This window comes from Camarhynchus parvulus, chromosome 4, assembly GCF_901933205.1.
Source record: "Camarhynchus parvulus chromosome 4, STF_HiC, whole genome shotgun sequence".
Taxonomy (NCBI): domain Eukaryota; kingdom Metazoa; phylum Chordata; class Aves; order Passeriformes; family Thraupidae; genus Camarhynchus; species Camarhynchus parvulus.
In genome coordinates, this window is record NC_044574.1 from 47,525,042 (window position 1) to 47,547,294 (window position 22,253).

Sequence of the window (22,253 nt, forward strand, 5' to 3'; positions counted from 1 at the left end):
AAATTATTTCTGCTCTTCCACCTAACCCCGTTTTCAGCTGTAAGTACAACAGCCCATAACAACCTGCCCAAGGCAATGAAGAACACAACCATAACTTTTGTTTATGCAGTGGGTCGCATTTGCACTGTTCCTGCTGTCTCCACTGACTGACATTACACTTCTGATTATAATACTTAATGTATTTGCAAAATAGGAGGTTAATAAAGTGCTGTTTGTGAATAGTGCAAACTACAGATCCTAAAACTGTGAGGAAATGTTTGGGTGTTTGGGGACAGTATCTAGATCTTGGTCTAGTTGTTCAAATTTAATGGGAAGAAAAGGTAAGAACCAAGATCAGTGATCAAGCATGGGTCAGTGGAGGTAGTTAGGTGCCAATAATACACTCTTCAAATAACACTAAAGAACATTTACATGGTGTCTTAGAAATTTTTTTGTAAAGGACTGTTGTTTTCAGTTTATTTGTGAGGTGAATTTAAGATATACCAACACATACTCCTTCCCCAGAGTTCTAATGGTTATCTGTATTGGTTATCTGTTGTTTTGTTTTCTTGTTTGCTTGCCTTTGGTTTTTTTTTTTAACACAGCTGGAAGGTGATTGGTCATTAACTAAAAAAAATTCACATGTTGGATAAACAATCTCCAACCGCATTCCAAAGCAGCGGAACACAGGAGAAGCAAAGGAGATAATATTGCTTTTCTTTTTCTCTGAGGCTTTTCAGCTTCTCAGGAGAAGAAATCCTGGGCAAGGTGATTTTTCAGAAAATATGACAGTGACAGCTCATGAACACTTATCCCTCCCCATGGGAAATCAAAGGGAGCACAGGCCCTGTTAGAAATTGATCTATATGCAGATAATGCTTTTCTTTGCAGGGTTTCTTGTGTGTGCTCTACAGATGTGGAAATGACAAACTAATGTCTTTGTAGGGCACCCTTTTGCTGTAGCGGTGTTTGAGGACCACCTGTGGTTTTCTGACTGGGCTAGGCCATCACTGGTGAGGGTGGACAAGAAGACCGGCCAAAACAGGGTACGTCTGCGAGGCAGCATGCTGAGACCCTCATCAGTGGTTGTAGCTCATCCTTTGGCGAAACCAGGTACACTGCAAAAATCGAGCAGTCATTCCCTCCCAGCCTCCTCTTGTTCACTGATACCAGTAGAATAGATGTCCCTGGGTAGAGGATTATCTTCTCAGAAACAGGCTCTTTAAAAAGCCTTGCATAGTCAGACTGGCATTTATTGAAAGCATCATCTGGGCGTGTCCTAGGAATGCTGACAGATTTGTGTTCATGCCCAAGAATAGATGCTGATCAATTGCTGTGAGGCTACCACAGTCTTCTAATTCCTATTTATCCTAGTCTATTAGCACACCCCCTCACACACCAATAATAACAAATGACATGGGGAGAGAGTTTGTGAGATTTATTAGTTTTTGATCAAATAATTTGATTTTCTGTTGGGAACAATCTCCCTGTAAGCAGAAACTTGTAATTCAATAGGTCAGGATTGATAGAAGGTAATCACAGGTTCCTTATGTCCTTGAAATATTAGGACTCTAAATATCAAAGGAGAAACAATAAAGGACATGGTACATGCATTAGATACAGAGTACATGAATCTCTTTTCCTGACAGGGGCTAGGTGATAATACCTACACTTTACTATATGCATTTGTTGTTATATTAAAAAAAATAATAATTAAATCCTAGTTTTTGTCAGCCCTTATTTTTTTTCTAACTGCTTCAACTCTGCATATCTAAACAGAGATGTTTACTGAAGAAGCAGCTTGTTAATTTTCCTGTTTTTCTTCATTAGGTGCAAATCCTTGCCTTTATGAGAATGGAGGCTGTGATCAGATCTGTGAAAACAGTTTTGGCATTGTCCACTGCAAGTGCTTTCCAGGATTTGTGAAAACTCAAGGTGGAAAATCCTGTCATGCTCTGGATTCTTCCAACTCAACAGCAGGTACAGTTCTCCAGTTCCCAAAAAGCCCCCCCTCAAACCTTGAGGATCCTGACAGGTAGCACTGGAAAAATTCACCTTGCTCTAAAATAAGGAATGATGGTTTCTCTGACAAATGATAATGCTGGAGTGTTGTCCTTGGGACAACAAGGCAACAGACATGTTGTCTGACCACTGTAATTTTTCCCTTGGCATTTTAGCAGTGAAAAAAGCATGTGCAATGCTGACAATTATTGTGAGCAATGAGTCACATTTCTCCTCTTTTGTATTTGAGAAAACTCACCAGTGAGTGCTTTTAGGAATAATTTGATATCAGAAACAGGTTAGTCTGGGAGGATACTGATGCTTATTTTAAAAGGAAACCACCATGATTATTGGAAAATACACAAGTATTTGAAAATCAGATGGCTATTTCAGTAGATTTAAATAGTCTATGTAATTTTTTCTTGCCTTTTTCAGGAAGTGCCTCTGTGCACAAGGAGGTGATGCCAATGCCACCACCAGAGACTGTGCTCCAGAGCACACGGAGCACTGGGATCTTTAAGGATGCTGACAATGGGGAAAAGCAGAAAATAATTTTTTTTACAGCTGAAATCATGGTATCAGGTATAGTCTGATGGTTATCTTCTTTATGCTTACTCTGAGGCTCTGAACAGGTTTATAGAGCAGAAAGAAGTAATAGACCCTAAAGAAAGAAGGGTTCATTGTTGAGACTGGTGGTATTCCTGCTCTTAAGCTTCTAACAAGAACTTGGGTCTGTGCAATTATTCCAGGTAGGACTGCTTTTTTTGTTTGTGTCTCTATTCCTTGGCTATATCAACAAAAATTGATAATATTATCCTAGCCTAGAGAACAAACATTTTTAATTTAGAACACTTGAGAAAGTCTCTCCCTTAGGTTTTCAAGTATATTGCATTCCTTTAAAAAAAGTTAAAATAAGCCCATTGAATTCTACATATCTTTGATGACACTAGATCATTAACTTTTGCAATAGGTTTTGAATAAAATATTCAGAAATCCTGATACTAAGTGACATGTCAACTCCATCTAGACAAAGAGAACAGGTGCAGTGATTGTATTGGCTTGCCATTATTAATCCTGGAGAGCTAAGTTTCAAACTCTGACTGTATGTTGTGGTTTTCTCAGTTTGTTTTCTGTAATATAGATATACACTACCTCCTTTGATATTTCCAAATACATCTAGTGGTTTTTATTTTCTTTTGCTTATGCTATAGATGAAGATGACTGTACTGCCCTAGAATGTTATGACAATGCAGAGTGTGTTTTCCTGGAAGATGGTGCTATGTGCCAGTGTTTGAAAGGATTTACCCGGAAGGGGAAATCATGCTATGGTAATAAAAAACATTATTATAACTTTTGAAAAATTGTAGACTGGGGGGGAGGAAGAAAATCTATCTCCTTTCACACTGGTAGCTCTGCTGTGTGAGGCATCAGAGAAAGGTCAATAGTATGAAAGGGATGATGAGCAGAAAGCATGTGAGATGAAATGGCTAATTATCACATGCCTTTTTTCCCCTTGAGCCATGAGTGTTAATCCTATTAATATCAACAAGCAATAACACAGATAATAGAAGTATAATGTATTTATTTGTAAAAATTGACTAATTATAAAATCTCAATCCATAGACGTTATAGTTAATGTATAATTTAGACATAAGAAATCTCTTCAAAATGAGTATTCCTGATGAAACATTTGTATAAAAAAGTAGTTTTTTTCTAGCACTAGAAAAAGACTCCAATAGCCATGTAAAACATTGCTCAGGGTGGTCTTTAAGTTTCTGGACTTGCAACATAAATGAAATAACTGTCTTGATCTCACAAAGGTCAAGAGAGGAAGGTGTTAGAAACAGGAAAAAAAGTCATTTGGTGGCTAAGTGTGAAGACTCAGAAGAATCTGTGTTACTATGGAAAGGGAGAAAATTGTAAGCTGAAATGCGCATACATTTTTCCCACTGTAGTACTTTTTCCTTTTTTAAGCCTATGCATTCTTTTATAAAACAAAGTTGCTAAATGCTCTTAGAGGTCTTTTCCAACTTAATAGAGTATATGATTGTATAACATAAAGCTGTTTTTGAATCTGATAATTTCCTCTGAACAGCTTTTCTTTAAGCAAATGATATTTGTGATATCATTTTGTTGATTCTCTTGGATTTTAGAGCACCTCCATCAAACTTCATACCAAAAAAGACCACAAAGTCCTTCTCTTCCCATTTGCTTCACGCGCACAAATGCCAAGTGACAGCTGAGTGTGAGGGAGCTCCGTGGTGCAGATGTCTCAGTGTACTGGCTGATGTGCTGGTTCCTGACCCAGTGTCCTGTCCCTTGCTGTGTCCCACAGACGTGGACGAGTGCGCGGCACGCACGGACCGCTGCAACCAGAGCGTGTCCCACTGCATCAACACGGACGGGGGCTACGTCTGCCAGTGCCTGGGAGGCTACACTGGAGATGGAGTCCATTGCTATGGTAGGGGCATGTGTGAGGGCTCTGCCCTGTCTGGAAGGCTGAGGCATTTCTGCCTCTGTAGGTGCCTTCCTCCCTGTTTGATGCATGGTAACATCAGCAATTGATCAATATGCAAAGCTTGTAGTTGTCAGTGAATATCTCCTCTCAGTGTTTGCACTCTTTTTGGTGGCTGTAGAAAGATAGAGAGGAGGAGGGAAGTGGAGGTGAAGCAGTAGAGCTTTATTGGAAATCGTTGCCATGAATATAAACGAAAGCAGGTATTGAGTGTGTCATAATACTCATCAAATAATTCCAGGTCTGTTTAATAGGCATGAGGTTCAAGGTGTGACACTGACAACTTGAGTACATTTAGAGTCTTGTTAATAATCAGACCCACTGATTTTCCCGTCCAGCTCTAATGCCAGGTCTTTAGTTCATTCCCTACATCTCTTAAATTCTTAATCCATTTTAGTGGTAAATACGAACAGGAAGCTTTTTCTCTCCAGTATTTGACTAGCACACAGTTTGTTCAGAGCTTTATGAGAGTCTTGCTTTCTCTTTTGTCCTTTTCTTTTACTTTTTTCCTTTATAGCTTAATTCAAAGCCCAATAAGTTTTAACCAATTCTTACATAATCTTTACTGGCCTTGGTTCTTCAACACTGATTAGGATGACTGAAAAATTAAAAACAATATCATTATTATGGGTAGAATGTGGAAAGTATCAGAGGAAGAAGAATCAGGAAGGCCTTTTGCCTGCAGAGGTCAGAGGCAGAGCTCATGTCTTTGAGGGTGTCTGGAAGTGCACACAGAAGTTACAAGGTCCTCTTGCTGATCCAGCACAACCTAGAAGGCAAATCCTCAAGCAGCCCTGGGATCTTACTGTCTTACTTACCATAGTTGTTCAGGATGTAGCATCTTCCACTGTCATTGAAAAACTGTCTATTATTTTCCTGAAGTCCAAAAAATATATTCTCAGCTGATAAAAAATGTAGTATTACTAAGATGTAGACATAACTGAAACTAATTTTGTGATCAATGCCTTGAAATGTACTATGAAAGCCAGAAACTGGTAAGTGATTTTGTGCTTCAGTTGTAAGCGCCTGCATGCATGCACAGTGTCCAGTGATAACACACAATGAGTTCATGTGGTGTTGGTGAAATCACATTTCGTGAAATATGCTGCAGCAGCTGTGTTCCCCTCCTCCCCCTCTTTTTTTAAAGTGCTCTGAATTTTCTGTACTGTTTTGAGCTAGATCGTGTTAATTTTACTGTAGAAAAACTCCAAGCAGTTTAAGCAATCATTTCACAAAAATTGGGGTAGCAGGTCTGTGATTCCCTGAAGTAGACCTGGCACATTTATTCTGCTGATGGTTCATGAAATGAATCAGAAGCTCCCAAACTCTGCTGTGTGAACCAAAGATTTCACCTTTGAAGGTGGTCCTTCATCACTTAGCAAGGTGCAGGTGGCCAGCCTGGCAGGAGCTGCTGCCAGGGGCTTTGGAGAGAAGGTGTGGGGGCAGGAGGAGGGTGTGCAGCAGAATGGGGGTCAGAGATGTGTACAAACCTAGCATGGTGTCTGAGCCTGGAAACTCTTGTAGTCAGGGAGCCTCTTCACAGTCACTCAGAACCTCACTTATTGAAGTGTTTACACAAACTGAGTAAACCTGTAGGTTTCTAGACACTTCTGCCTAAACTCTTGTTAGGCTGAACTGGGTGGGTGGTACAGGGGTGGGCAGCTCCCCACTCCCAAGCCCTTCTGCAAGAATGCCAACATATAGATCCAGGCTGCAAGCTAGGACTAGCAATGCCAGGAGAATACCGCTGGTACAAATAAGTCTCCTCTTCAACTCTGCTGTATTTATTACATTTCATGGGGAAGCCTTTCCTTCCTTCTCCCCATGGAGAGTTTCTGCAGCAGCGCAGCATGCTCTTGCTATAGGAAGTATGCTGGTTGCTTTTCCATTAGGCTCTCCATGAAGGCATATTTGCATAGAGAGGGGTCTCTGGTGTTTTTCCCCGCTGCTTGGGGAGAGCAGTGCTGCTACTGCTGCCCTTTTAGCTGATGCTCCGAGGCATTTCATTCTTCTAACAGCAGACTGTTTGGGTGACAGATATTGATGAGTGCAAGACTGGGTCCCACACCTGTGGAGAGAACATGACCTGCACAAATACAGAAGGAAACTTCACTTGCTCGTGTGCTGATCATGCTTCTGGAACTGGCGACGGTTGCAGTGAGTAAACGGAGTGAGCAAACACAACAAACTGGCCCTAAATTAAGAGCTGTGTCCTTGGATAAATTGTTATACCTGGAAACTAAGGTACCCCTGTATAGTAACATCCTGACCACATTGTGGATCCATTTAGCATTGCCTTTAGGAGGCTGTTCTGTGGTGAACTAAGGAGACCAGATCCAAGTTTAGTAAGGAAATATTTACATTGAGGTTCAATGTAAATTTTTTACTGTCTGAATGTACCAACAAATCTATCAAATGTCATTTACAATCTACAGCAGAAGTAAATGCTCCTTGGAACATTTTTTGAGGGTAATTTCAGTCTGTGCCATTTTTCAAACTCCCTGTGCCTTCCGTTACTTTGCAGAAGGCTAGCAGAGGAAATGCACATGATTTAAGTGCCATCTGATTCTTCAGTATAAGCTTGCCTTTCAGTTCCAGTCACTAATTGTTCAAAAGGTCTCTGAAATGCCTTAGAAAATCTAAATATCAATTTACTGAAGGGAACTGCTTAAAGTTCAGCACTAGTGACTATCTGACCTTCATTTTGGTGCCTCAATGAGGTAGCAGCATTCTCTGAAAATGAGAGTGACTCATTCTTTTACTCTGTGTCAGCCCACTTGGCCAGGGTAAATTTTACTCCAGATTCAGTGACTTTCTGATGACGGAGGGACATTTTGTGATTGTCACAGAGCTGTTTCTTCAGAAAAACAAGGAAATTATGGCTTTCTTAAATAGAGCACCTATCAGGATTTCCACTCCCATTTCAGTCATTTAATCTTTCAGTAGTTTCAGGTGTCACTCAGGAAATGATGATTTTAAATGATGCGTGACTTGGAAGTAATGTTTCCTAGGTCCCTCATGTGTCAGTCTGATCCCAAGTCTTTATAGATGTTAACACACTGTTTTAGCTCTTTGCTTAATAAGCTCATTTAGCAAGATGAAATTTTCTTTGCTGAATGCATGCACACCTGGGGTTCACTATAATCACTCATCCCTTTCCATTCAGGCTCTTTGCCATGGCAGTTCTCCTGCAAATGAAATTTTAAAGCCCAAATGTCATTGAAGGTCATGTTGCAATAAAACTGGTGTGTCATAGAACTGACCCCATAATTGTATGAGAATGATTAGGTGTGTCTCTGCCAATTCATGCTGCTAGAAATTCTTTGCCATGTAGCTGTTTTGTTCTGACCTACAGGTTTGTTGTAGCATGAAAGTAGGCATGAAAGCCCTCCTTTTCTGTAAGGGCATGTCTGCACTGTGGTCATGCTGTGCAGGGATATTTGTGCTACCTTTAAAACCAGCTAGTTTGGATAGGTGTGTAGGTGGCAGCAAGTGTGATTCAGAGCAGGCTGCAGAACACTTTGGCAGAACCACAGTGCTCCCTGCTCCCCCAGTGATGCTTTATCTGCACCTGAGCTAGCCCAAAACAGTAAAAAAAATGATCTGCCATCACACATAGGTGCAATTAACTGAATGGCAGCAGAGTAGAAACAATCTGCATAAGAATGACAAGTCTCTTGTGAAAGCTTCTGGGTCTGAGATCCAAGTGCATGAAATACAGCCACCCTTCACCTCTGCCTCTCACTCTGGTGATTTATACATAGTAGAGATTTACCATATGTCAAAACTGCATAAGTTTTAGAGTAAGCACCTAGACAGTTGGTGCACTTTTTCTTCAGGGCTGGGGTCATACGAGTAAACACACAGAACTCAGTCAATCACGGTAGGTCTTTCACTGTAAATCGAAAATATTTATATATTTGTATATTTATATACTATATTAAGATATTAAGAGATTATTGTATCATACTAATAACATGATATATTAATATATATTTATAAATAATAAATTACATATAATATAGAAACAATAATACTTATAAATAGTAATAGATAATTTATATATTTATAAATAATATTTCCACATCAATATATCATATTTAGTAATTTTATCTATATTTATGCTTGCCTAAGTTTGATAACAGCATAAGAAGATAGGAAAAAACAAGTAATTAATAGAAATCAGATATTTTTGCCTAGTTTAGTACCTTGAAGTTCTGGAACTCTTTCATAAGATTATGTTACCAATGAGCCCAAAAGTTTGAGTCGTCCTTGTGAAACCCTCTGTTCTAGAATCTACTGTTCCCCCAGCTGCTGTCAGCAGTGAACACACTACAAAGGCTGTGCAAGGTGATGTTGTAGGATGCCCTCCTTCGTACGAGTCATACTGCCTCCATGGTGGAGTGTGCAATTATGTTTCTGACCTGCAAGACTATGCCTGCAAGTAAGTACAGAAATTTGTATTTTCTCTGCTGAACAATGGCACCCTTGGAATGCTACCCTCAGTTTACTGCAGGCAGTGAAGAGTTTGTCCATGAATGATCTGCTCATCCCTCATGTCACTCATTAGCATTTGAATCTTCTCTTTCCTGTAAGTGATCAGTGTAATTTTCAGTGCATGGCCACTCCATAGCAATTCATGGTAGGATCGGATCTATTCCCTGAGCACTTGATTCTTTACTTTGGAAATGGGTGGTAAGTTGTTAAATTACTTGAAAGAGGTGCCTTCTCTGTCTCCTGTACATGTCCTGCTGACTTGCACGTCCCTGTTGGCCTTGCTGCTCATGTGTAGCATTCACTGGGACGGAAGAGGACACCTCTGCCTTGTCTTTGACTGGGGCCAGGGAGCAATCTTCTGGTGTCAGCATCTTCCATTACAGAAAGGCAGAAATGGGTAGGATATAATAGCCCTCTTAAAACCAGCAAGAGTTACAATGAGACCTCAAATTTGAAACCTACTTCCCCGTCGATATTTTTAAGCCTGTCAATATTTTTGTGAAGCCTAATTCTGGGTTCCCCAAATGCTGGTACTGATAAAAGCAAGGAGAATCTCATCTCCTCAGAAGTCAGCCTTGGCTTAGTCAATGTGACAACCTCGTTCCATGGGGTAATCATTTCTTCAAAACATTTAGTGCTGGCATTTAAGTGTGTAATCTGATTATATTTGAAGCTGTACTCAGAATCTTTCTTCAACATCAAGCATAAAATCTTTGCAATGGGACAAATCCAATGCCTATCTCCTCCCCTGGGGTCACAGGTGGTAAGTGAGGACCTGTACAGGGGGCAGATACTGTTCCAGGGTAGGAAAATCTCTCTCTGTGTCTCAGGCTTTCCTGTTTTGAAGTATGAGTGATCTCCCCTGCCCTACAGACCTCTGTACCAGTAAGAATATGAAAGGAATGTGTCTCATGTGCATATATGGGAATTAAGTCAATGCTTTGTGCTGTGGATCTCTTGAGCTCAGCAAAGCCCTTGGGCAAAGACATTATGGGAGACAGACTCATGGTCATCTCTGGCACATTTTGAAGTGCCTGTCTCTGGTTTGAATTTTTAGTGTAACTTTTAGAGGCATAGTAAACTATCTATTTTCACCTCGGAAGTTTCTTCTTTAGAAGAATCTAAACCTGCAGAACTTTCAAATTGGATCACATTTATTTTTCTTTTATTTCTTAGGTGTTAGTGCATAATGAGAATTGAAATGTACACATTTTTCAGTTTTGGAAGTGGAAGCAGTAGAAAAATTTAAGAGCAACCATGCTTAGCCATGGTGTTGGGATATGTGTGTGGGTGTTGCTGGATTCTGTCCCCACTGAATCCTCACTAGATGGCAGCATTCATTCATGTAGGCTCTGATTTATTAACTACAGAATGGAAAAATGTTATCCAGCAAAAACCACATACCAAATGTGATTTGTATTTTAATGAATAAATGATCATTTGATCATACACTAGAAAGTAGATCTGACAGCATGTTTGAAATTCATTGTAATTTAACATTAAAAAATTAGCATTTTTTTCTGCCTTCCAGCGCACACACATTCTAAATTTTAACAGAATGGGAGTGCTTGTGCCTGACTTAATAATGAATGCTGATATAATGTTTCCATGACATTAGGTAAAACCTGCTGCAGGTCAAATCCTTCTTCTTTTTCTCATCTGACTAGCTCTTGGACTTGAGTAAAATTAGACCAATTAGAATTGTGATGAGTTGAGCCTACATTGCTGAGGGATTGTTATGAACTGAATAGACTTTTAATTTTTTCCATTTATTATTTATGTCTTGCCTTGTGTAGTAAAACTAGGCTGAGATTATTTTTTTGATGTATTTCTCACTTTCTAGTAATTTTGATTTGAGGGTTTCATGCATCGATAGGATATTTCTGTGTTGGGTTTTACAATGGTAAAACCAATCAAATAAACAAAAGTTGTCTACAGAAGAAGCTTATATTCGAAGTAAGTTTTGAAGATATTTCTAAATGAAGGTATTTCTTATGCATGGGGTTTTTAAACACTTTCATTCTTCTTTAATTTTACAGTAAAGATTGAGATTAAAATTTGATTCTCTTAATCGAGTCACTCTGAAAATACAAGTTGGTCCTGCCCTGCCTACTTTAAAGGGAAGCTTGCTGCTGAAAGAAGTTTAATGGAAAATCCTAGGGAAACACTAATCACACAGCAGGATTTACAGGATTGAAGAAACCTTTTTTCCTACTTTTTAATCCATAGGAATCTCATAATAACAACCTCACTGTACAATTCTGTAGGCAATTCAATACCAGTAAAAAATAACAGTACAGAAAAAAAAGGGAGAGGAAAAAAAAGAAAAATAAAAAGACTTTTAATACTGGATTCTGCAGGTTTCAACCGCATACCTTTAAAATGATTTTGAGTTCCCCATGCTAAATTAAGCCAGATGTTTCTGTAGTGGTGACCATTGGAGCATTGAGGCAAGGTGATGGATGGAATGGTCTGGGGACGTGCCCCGCCGCTGCTCAGCGTGTCCCTCGTGTCCCTCTTTCCTTGGCAGCTGTGTGACGGGCTACGTGGGCGAGCGCTGCCAGTTCAGCGACCTGGAGTGGTGGGAGCAGCATCGCGCCGGGCGGGCGAAGGTGCGGAGCATCGCCATCACCGCGGGCGCGGCCGCCGGGCTGGCGCTGCTGCTGCTGCTGCTGCTGCTGGCCGCCCTGGCTGCCCACCGCCGCAGGTACTGCTGCCAACACGGGCCTGCTCCTCCTGAGCCTGCCCTCACAGAGTGCTGGGGGCTCAGAACCGGAGCTGCTCCTCAGCTGGTGGGAGCTCCTGGTCTTTTCCTTTTCAGTAACTGGGAATAATGCAGAAAGTTCTGGCATGTCCCTTGCCCGCAGAACTCACGTATTAGTGAGCAAATGTGTCTGGAGGGAAAGGGAACAGACCTTGCTAGAGCTCAGGAACAAGCCATTCACTTCTTCCTGCCTTTCGCCTCACAGGTCTAGATGTCTGAAACTCTCATGGTAGGGGTTGGCTCTTCTCTACCAGCTATTCAATGAGTTGGCTTTTGTTTCCCATCGAGCGTAGAATTCCACCTGAAAATTTCTTTGCCTACTAACCTTCCCAAGGCAAACTTACAGAGTGATGCTTCCAGCAGTGAACATGGAAACAGTTTTCCTGGCAGTAGAGAGAGTAAAATCAGGGGAGTGAGTCTAAGCTCATCTGCTGTAAAAGTACTCCCTGGCATTTTCCACGGCTGTAATGAATTGCACAGATTTGGGATTCTTCCTGGGGCAAAAAGAATTCCAATGGTCACTATTTAAGAACCCAGCCTGATGTGAAATTAAATGTCATCGGTGTCCCTTAGACTGGAAAGTATTAAGTATTTAAGCTAGAGTCTTTTGGCCATGACCTTGGCTTACAGCTGTTCTCAGAGGCTGATTTAAATGTAGGATTTTTGTTTGTGGTTTAGGTCAATTTTAAAATTAGACTCTCCTAGACATAAAAAATTAAGCTACAGAAGATGTTAACTATGCAAGCTAGTGTTTTCATTCTTATTTAATGGTTCTTAGCATATTTAGTCCACAAGAGTAGGAAACCAGCAAAATTTCTTATTTTCTATTAATTAGTGATAGGGGTCCAGAATTAAAGCTAAGTTTTTTTCTCATAACCTGGGGTTCAGATTTCAATCAGTGGATATAAAAAGAACAGAAAAATTGCCAGATTCTTATATTTCTCATGTATTTCATATATTGTCTTATGAAAAATAGACAGAATATAATTTGTTTAAATGTATGAAAGTATGAAATTTCTTCCCTTCCTCTCTCTTTTGTAATTTCTTCCAGATTTATGTTTCTTTCTTGCCAAATGCTTTTGATCAATATAACTATTTACCACAACAACAGGTTTTCAATTACACACTTGACTGAGTTTGAACTGCAGCAATTACTAGTATAACCAGATCAAAATTAAACTGCTGATCTAAAATCCCTATTTAAGTGGAGTCTGGGAACCAGTATTTGGGTTGAAATTGCTATACCACTCTTTCAGATAATCTACTGTATTTCAAAATGTACCGATTAAGTCTTTGATAGTCCTGTTCCTTCCCCTGCAAAAAGGAGATGCCAATCTCCTTTTAATTGAAGGAAATGCAGCTGGAGGTCTACACCTGCCAATTTGAAAATGTGGGAACTGAAGGCCAAGTGTGCAGCAGAGTTGTGTTGGTTTATTCAATCACTGTTTTCTGCTGAAGAGCACTGGGTGATTCTTAATGTTAGGTTTATGCAGTCTGACTGTATAATATGCCAAGTTTCTTATCTTTCTTGGAAAGAAAAGAAGCAACTCTTTTCCAAAAAAAAAAAAAAGACCCAAACCTGAAGCATAGATTCAGCACCTACAATTCCTCCACCTCATTGGCCAAGGCCACAGAAAGCAAAATTTATTTACATTGTATTTTCATGAAGGGAGCAATATATGATAATTATGCCATGTGAACTTTCTCAGTTAGTATATAAAAATGATAGAGAAATAAAAGTTCCTAAGTAAAAGGAAAATTGGTATTTTTGTTGGTAAATATCTACTAAATTTTAGTTAAAATAGATCAAGTGAAAAGATGTTATAAACTCAGACTTCCAGAATTTGAAGACTATAACATTAATTTTTTTAGCTGATGCTTAGGAGGGCAAAAATGTGTTTGTAAAGTAAATAAAGATATACTGATTTGGATCTCAAGAGAAGTAAAATAATTTTTTTTCTTTGGGCCTATATGGGCTTTTAATACTGCCTTATAAGTGATTACTGTTTAACTGCAAAAATAACTGTCTTTGAATTTATGGAAGTAGTCTCTTAGAGCTCATTATTCATACCTTTTCAACTCCAGATTGTACTCACAGATTTTTCCCCTAAAGCCAATTCTGTGGGTCATGAATTTTTCCTGGAAGAGCTTATTTCCAAATTTTTGAGACTTTCTCTTTGTTTATTTCATAGTAACTTCTGAAACTGTTGCTTTGCATAAATGATGCAGATGAATACAAAAGTGACTTTCATAATTGTAGCTACCAACAGTGTACAAAAGTACAGTCAGCTTTTGATTTCTGAGCTTCACCCACAAACACTTTTCATTGCATTGGCTGAAGCAAATCTTTGTAAGATAAATGTATTATAAACAGAATAATGTAAGAAAATGGAAGGTTCTAATTAAAATTATGAGGCCTATTGTTCATTCCAATGAATGACCCTTTACAGATGGCACATTGGAACAAGCATTTGTGCACTTCTTACTGACTTCTTTTTCTGACAAGCTGTTTGTTTTAACCACTGTGTGGTAAGGGATAGCAATACACAAAACAGTGAGAGAAAACAAAATATATGTACTTCTGTGAACACTGATAGAATAATGTGTGAAAAAAGCATCTGTTCCTCTCAAAGCAAAATAATTGGCTTCAGCTTTTGTTCTGTTGCAGAAGTCATAATTTGTATAAGAAGAATCTCTGTGCAGAAGCGATAAGAGCTGCCAGCAGCCGCGCTGACAACGAGAGCGTAATACCTACTGGCAACAACTCTCTGGTAACCATATTAATGTGCAGTGGAGAGGGAATCAGGAAGGATCAAAGAGTGTTAGGGATCCACTTGAGATTGTCCATCAAATAATTCACATCTTAAATACATTAAATAACTGCTAGAGTCATCAAGCGCTTTGCTGTGAACCCTAGTTCATCTTACCTCATTGTTATCCCTCAAAGTTCACAGCTGCCTGGATGTATTGCAACCATTAGCCAGTGTTATTGTTAGCTTTGAACACAACAGTTGGGGAGCTGTGTTCTAAATTAAGGAAATGGCAATGTGATGACATGGCATATCACGCAGTTATTTTCACAGGAAAGTATGCCCTCTGCAAAAAAGCCTTCTTGGAAGCCAAGTATTGTGTGTGCTACATGAGATGTTGAACTCTATTTTGAGGCTTGATGAAATTAAATGTCTTGTATTAGAAGCTGCTGCCTTGTAAAGAAAAACAACCAGGATTTTATCAGGCAGCTTGGTAGGATATATAAAGTTCCAATTTTGCACTGATGTAGGTAAGAATGCCGACATGGTCTGGTTGTACGGGCCTGTGGCTCTTGTCGTTTTTGAAGCTGTTTTTAGCCCTATAAAATCTGGTTTAAGGATCTGGTTCTGACTGGCATTAGAATAACATTACACTGCTGGGTGATCGCAGTTGGAACTTGAAGTTGTCAAGTGACATAATTGGCATCTGTGGCTGCTTCTGTGCTCAGTCTGAGACTCTTAGAATGGCCTTGCAGGTGATTTAGCGAGAGTATCTGGCAGGACTTGTGAGTGGGTAGCCACTGAAGCACACTGTCAAACATATGTTGGTAGTACTGAGTCGACTTGACCCTGGTTGTGGCGTATTGTTCCTTCGCTGGTCAACTGCATACTCTTATGTACATTTTATTATCAGCACATTTCCTTCAGGTATTGGACAGCAAATGAGCTGAGTCATGGCAATGCCATAATTTGTTCACAGCAGAATTAAAATCCACAGTTTGTAAAATACCTGAAGTTGAGAAAAGCAGAAACGTTTGTTGGGACTGAGAACAGTTCACTGCCAGGGAGCAGTGCTCTATGAGGCCTGCACCCCATCAGCTCTGTCCCCACCTTCTGCTGACCCTGCAGTTAATGCTGGTCACCAGTGACATTTTTGCTTGAATATAAAGTAACTAAACAGCTAAGCAACGGACTGAATCAACAAAAACAAATCAAGCTCTTACATGTATTATACATTTGTGTTACATTTCACTATGCACCAGGAGACATGGAATACATTAATAAAGGAATTTATTGCAATGGCTTGTTGCACACTGGAAGAGGAAATCACTGACCCTTTGCTAATTGCTGGTGCTTACTCAGTAACAATTGCTGTGGTTTCATGAATGTGATTTTCTCTGTGCTGATGTAGCCATTGATTGTTAAGTCCAGCAGGGCTTCATGCATGCATGCACTCATGTTAGAACATCTAGAGCTGCCAAAAAGCTGCAGGAAGTTGTCCATTTGTGCTATTCACTTCAAGCAGGTTATTGCAGAGCCTTATGTAAAAAAAAAGGAAAAAAAAATGTTATACTACATCAGGGACAGAAAATTATAGCTGCTCAACTTTTAGGGTTTTTGGGTACTATTGAGCTACACAATGTTAATGGTCTTAACAAAGGACTTCATATTGGGACTGTGTCTTGTGTATGCAGTAACTGTAAGGAGCTCATGAATTTCACTCCTTTGGTGGTCCTCACTGCCGCTGCTCATTTGTGAGGCTGCTGAGAGAGAGTGCAGAGACGTGCTTGTTCTTGCCTGTCTGGTTTGATGCAGAGGATAACAAGATTTTGTGCTATCACACACATCAAAAGTTAGGTATCATGATACTGAAATTATACCTACCAATTGACCAAGCGTCATTCACTTTTCCCTTTACACCTTTTTTGCCAGGTGAGGGTAACATTAGCTGAGGGTATGCCTGCATATTTTTTTACATTCTTATTAGAGTTCCATAAGGCAGGCTGGGTTACTCCTGCTGATATGTAAGCCTTGGTAAACTTCTGCATGTGCCTGGATTTCGATGCTATTCTGAGACTTTTCATCCACCAACTGTTTTGCTTTGCACAGTCAAATATATTTTGCAGAACTGTGTGTATCTCTGCCAGGGGTTGGTCACACGTGGGTTAGCAGATGTAAGAGTACAGATTTTACAGAAATTAACTGATTAACCTAAATAGGTGCACCTGCTACATGTGTATTCTATCCACATAAATCCACCAGTTATCCACCTGGACCCCTGAATCTGTCAGTCCTTTGGTTGGAACATCTTATTTACAGATGTTTTCTTCCCTGTCTCTGCTCTTTAAACCTCCCTCTTTAAGGGTTTTTCATCTTTCCCTCTGTACAATTCCATCACAGTGTTTCACATTGTTTTCCTCTACCCCATTTTTTTCAGTTTTACCCCTGGTCCTTTCAGCATGTTCCCCCAGAGGGTCTCATCTTCTGACTTCCACTGTCACTGTGGCGTGATGGAACCACATCCTGCAGGAGATGCTGCGAGCCAGGAAGGGAGGCTTTCTTCCTTCCCCGTGTTTGACAGTTTCCTGATATCTAGGTTCCTGCAGATATCTTTAATACTTTAAAAATGGCCCTCAGTACTATGGAGAGGGTTGATTTTCATGAACTTTTGTCCTTGCCATTGGAAATGTTGATTTGCAAGCAAGACAGCAGTTCTTAGCTAGACTGAGACTGTGTGCTTTCCAAAGAAAGACTGGGGCTGTCATCAACTCAAATGTTTAATTACCTGCAGGGGGAGGGGTCATCCCAGAAGCCAGGATGACCTTTTTCCCTGTTCTGTGGTTGGTGTGTGTGGCCCTTTTAGTTTGCCTCTTGGGTTTCAGAAAACCAATTTGTTTTTTATTAATTTGGGCTCTGCATATTTTGTGCATATTGTATGTATTTGCAGTTTGCGGTTTTTAAGGAGGGTAACAGTTCTCTGGAGACTAAAGCAGTTGATCTAATTGAGTGTGAGACAGCAGATCCTCATCCTGCCTGTCCTTCAGAATCTGGTGAGTAGGATGTCCTTCCTTATTAGATCTCTCCTCACCTTGTACCAGCAGGAGCAGTGACTGGTAGAGGAGACAGAGAAATCCAGATTTTATTTCTCGCAGAGCCCATGTTTGTATTGATGTGAAGAGACCATTCAGTCCTACATTTTCCAGATTAATCATTAGAAACTACACTACAACAGTGCTTTCACACAGAACAAACCAGAGGATTCTTGGGATAAAGTGATATCAGATGTTTGCATTAATAAAGACCTTCAGAGCTTTGCAGGTGAAGTTATGCCCATCACACTGTTGGGGAATGGATGTCCATGGAACAGCACACTTTGACAGCCCTTATTCGTTCAGGCAGGAAAACTGGAAAGGTGTGAAGAGTCCAGGTTTCACCCCATGGCAGAAACTGCAGCTCTGCTTTTTGTGTTAAACAAGGTGTTTGACTGCTTGGGCAGTGTTTGGTGCTTAAACAAAGATGAGACGAATGGAGGAGATGCGCCTCTCATCACTGGTCCAAAGGCAGCAGGGGGCACAGAAGCGCAGAATGGGCTTCCATGGCCCTCAAATTACCAGCTGAACCACTCTGAATTTTAGGAACTACTGCCTTCAAGGTGGCAACTGGATCTGTTAATTGCTCAGATGGTGAAAACTGATGGAGAAAGACTAATACCCTAAGACTTTTTTTTATTTACCCTATCTACTTCCTGATTGCAGAAGTTACTAGAGAAGCCAGTTTGCCTCAGCCACTTAGAAATATGCAAATACAAATGTTTGAGGATACAAACATCCAGGCATCTTGCAAGATTTTCAGAATTGCCAGTCCTGTCCTTGGACATACACTGAGTAGTCACTTTATTCATCAGTAGAAAATGTGCCTCACATTTACTTAGATGCTCTAATATTGGGAACATGTGTAGAACCTTACTGTCCAGCAAAGGAGCACTGATGTTTCCCATTAGGAGATTCTGTTTTCATTTACAGCTTTATCAGATGCAGGTATGGAACAGAAATTTCCTATGACAGGTGTCTGATTTCTTCATAAAAATTTTTAGCAGAAGTGATTCCACTTTCTTAGACAACAAGATCAGTAAATAATCTGGTAATTTTTAACATGTTAAAAGAAGTTCTTATTCCATGCCAGTAAATAATTCTAAGATCTTTTGACTTTAAAGCAGAGATTTTAATTTTGTCAGGCAGGTAGTTTTGGCATGCCTTTCTCTGTTATGTATTATAAGAGAAAACCATCTATCTAGCCTAAGACAAGTAATTTCTTAAAATGTGATGCAATTCTTGACTTTGCCTGTTTTTTTGTTCTTCTGTCAGGTATTGAACCTGATTCTGTGCATTCTTTCACAGCTTTCTTCTCTCAAAGCTGCCACTACATTTCTTTCAGCTTAGCAGCTGTGAATCTTTTCACATGGCTTTCAGTAACACATATCTGTTTTCTCCAGAGGAAGAGCAGCCTATAACATGTGACAAAGCAGCAGAGACTTTGGCAGAAGAGGAGAAAGAACAAGGCCACCAAGAAGAGGGTGAGAAATCGTGCCAGTCCATGGCAGCGGCGAAGGGCTCTCCCCAGGCCCCCTGGAGCATCCATCCCAATCCCCCACCAGAAAGGGAGCCTTGCAACCTTGCCCCAGCCAGCTTGCTGATGCAGCCAGACTAGAAGCAGTCTGTGTTTGAATGGGAAAAGGAGGAAGTCAGCAAAGGATGGGAACTCGCGAACACTGAAGCAACATTCTTTTTTTTTCCCTTAAAATCTGCTTTAGAAAAAACCCACCATTATTCAGAACAAAAGAGAGTTTTTGCCACTCCTTCCCTGTCATCTCTGCTTGGAAGAATTACTGATCAACGTGTTGGCAGTGAGTACTCTATAAGTATCACTGTTGCTTACTTCATTAACTGCCTGCTAAAAGGTCACTGGGCGGAAGAGAGTCAAATGGGTGATTTATCAGTGATAAGTATTTTCTAAGGGAGCTTGTTGCAAGCAGTGATCTTTACACACACAGAGTTTAGAAACTGCCGAGAAAATGGAACCCAAGGAAAGCTGCAGAAAAACAGGAATGGAGGATAAAGCAGAAAAATTTGTTCAAAATGATCTTACTATTAAAAGATTTTTATGGACACTATATGCCTCTCCCCAGTGCTGCTGAAAGACCAGTGCAACTTCTTGGGTTCCACCTGAGATGTTCTTGTGTCTAGCAAGCACCAAATAGGATCTTGAATTTCTCAGATTTTGTGTACTGGAGGATGGTTTGCAGGCACATGTTATTAATCATGGGCAGCATCTGAGGGGAAAGGTTATTCTTCTATTTTTTTCCCAGCCTACATGGGTCCTTCAGAGCATAAGAGGATTATTTCTGGGCTGAGGAAGTAGGTTTGTGTCTAATTTCAGCCCTGTGGAGAGGCATGTGCTGGAGCTGTCCTTGTCTTACAAGGTGTGCCTGGCAGCAAAACCCGGTCCATTATATGGGACTCAGTGTGAGGACAGAAGTCCAGCCAATTGCTGTTCCAAAAGACCAGGAGGAGTGGGACAAAACCACAAAAAAGCCACCTCAGTTTGGACTGACTTCCACTCAACTGGTTTGTGCTGCCTGTGGAATCTGAGGGAACAATTGGAAAACTGAACCATTTTTTTCTCATAACTGGATTTCTAACACCTATCACGTTATTTACTCTCTTCCAAAGCTCTGTAGTTCGCCGAGATGAGGTCAGTAGGTGAGAGCCTGGCTCTGGTAGCACCAAGGTTGGGGCTTCAACCCCTGTACGGGCCTTTCACTTCAGAGTTGGACTTGAGGATCCCTGTGGGTCTCTTCCAACTCAGAGCATTCTGTGATATCAAGTGACTTTCACCAACTTGTCTTGACTTCCTAAGTCTGTTTTCAGATTGTTTGGAAGATGCCTGAACATAAGCTGAATTACTAATAATGATTTTATTATTTGTGGAGGATCTCTCAATCCTCCATTTTTGAAGCCTGCTGTTGTAACCTTTAAACTCTGCTACGGTGCCCACCACTAATGCTCCTTGTAATTCATAAGATTGAAAACAGTGTCAAATATTACTAATTTCTGTGTTTACTATTCTGCTTTTCTGGGTTCTTTTTGAATCCTGCTAGAAAGGTAGGGAATGTTGCAATTTTTTATTTTTACCAGCTCTGTAGGCCAATAAGGGAAAGGGTAATGAAAGGCTCTTACCTCTTATCCAAAATAGTTACACACTGGAGCAACTTTGTGAAGTCAGTTTTGTTTTATGTTGTTGAAACAGTAATGACACTGAGTCCTGGTTTTGTAGAGGGTTGTCATTTATTTAACTTCTAAAGTGATTTTGAATTGTTGAGTCTGTTTTCTAACCACATCAACTCTGGATTCAGAACAAACTTGTAAAATACTCATTTCCAAAGCTTAGTTGGAGCTATTAGCAGTGAAGACTCATTCTCCTGTGTGAATGGTATTAAGGGTACTTCCACAGAAAGAGAAATAGTTGAGAGGTGTTGGCATACTAAACCATGTTCAGGAGCAGGTAACAACTGTGTTGAATCATTAGGATTTGATAGATTTGATTTTAAGTTTGGTGTTGTTTAATTTCACTAACAGTGTTCAAAGCATCTAGTTTGGATCCCCTGGTCTTTCAGTTACTGATCTTCTGTGTTTAAATGTGAAGAGAGTCCAGGTCTAAAGGCCCCAGTCCAAAAAAGCATTTTGTTCCCATGAGAGCTTCCCAGCAAAAAGACTTTGATCCCTGAACTTTGAGTTTCTCTGGTGAAGTATGTTTTTGTGCTTAAAATGCAAGTGTTGTGTTGAGTGACAGTCAACATTTCATTGGAAGCTTCCCCAATCAAAAGAAATAAAGATTTGTAACTTTGAATCTTGCCTGAATAAAGACGTTTCAGACTCCTTAAAAATTAGTTTGCTATTCTCTCCTGGGTATTTTTTGTTTACTTTGCTTTCCTTCCAAGGATCGAAATTAAATTTGATAGTATTCTTTACAGAATAAGATAGGGAAACCAAGCTGATATGTTTTTGTAATTAGAGTGTTCGGAGTTTCAAATGTTTCCTAAACTCATCTCTAAACTCAAAATAATCTTTAGTGTAAAAACTTGAAATGATATTTCAACACAAATATAATATATTTGGTTTATTTGTATGTTTATAAAGTTATTGATTTATAAAATAAAATTTTAAAAAATACCAGACAAAAATCCCTGGTGTCCCTCTTGTTTTAAGAGATGAGAGTGCACAATTCTGGTTTTAGCTGACTCCTGTCAGGTAAGCTGAAAGCTTCACTGGTTTCAAACAGCCAAAGGCTATAGTGTGTTGGTGCAGCATGTGCAGGTATTGTGGGTTTCTCGTTCTCCACCCAGAGAATCTATGCTAATGAGGATTATCTACTGCAGCTCACACCTTGCTCCCACCTTGAATATGGTAAGTTTTCATTTATATTTTATTTATATCTTCCCATAAACCAATAAAATCCATATAATCCTTTTTGTTCACATCTAAATTACTCTTAGGAATGCTGCTACTTATTCATCTGGAAATATTATCCATGGCTTCAGAATATATTTTGAGATTGGTTGCCAAGTTCTATTCAGGCTTTACATGCTTGTTGGTTGAAATAAAATAGCTGAATCCTGGAGGTTTCTCAGTTTTTTTGGTTAAACTTTCTTAGTCAAAAATGCTTTCTAAAATTATTAGAATTTCTGTGT

The 22,253-nt window shown here is 39.8% G+C and overlaps 1 protein-coding gene across 2 annotated transcripts in view; it reads left to right on the forward strand.

The window, feature by feature from the left end:
* EGF (epidermal growth factor) overlaps window positions 1-21,746 on the forward strand; it is a 56,793-nt gene extending 35,047 nt beyond the window's left edge. For both annotated transcript variants that reach the window (XM_030947482.1, XM_030947483.1), the window contains 11 exons: window positions 925-1,092; window positions 1,810-1,959; window positions 2,416-2,562; window positions 3,192-3,308; window positions 4,316-4,441; window positions 6,533-6,652; window positions 8,789-8,939; window positions 11,523-11,699; window positions 14,425-14,527; window positions 17,454-17,556; window positions 18,999-21,746. In XM_030947482.1, coding sequence (XP_030803342.1) covers window positions 925-1,092; window positions 1,810-1,959; window positions 2,416-2,562; window positions 3,192-3,308; window positions 4,316-4,441; window positions 6,533-6,652; window positions 8,789-8,939; window positions 11,523-11,699; window positions 14,425-14,527; window positions 17,454-17,556; window positions 18,999-19,213 — 1,577 coding nt within the window. In that variant the 3' untranslated portion in view covers window positions 19,214-21,746. The remainder of the gene's footprint in view (window positions 1-924; window positions 1,093-1,809; window positions 1,960-2,415; window positions 2,563-3,191; window positions 3,309-4,315; window positions 4,442-6,532; window positions 6,653-8,788; window positions 8,940-11,522; window positions 11,700-14,424; window positions 14,528-17,453; window positions 17,557-18,998) is intronic.
* Window positions 21,747-22,253: the final 507 nt, after the last annotated feature.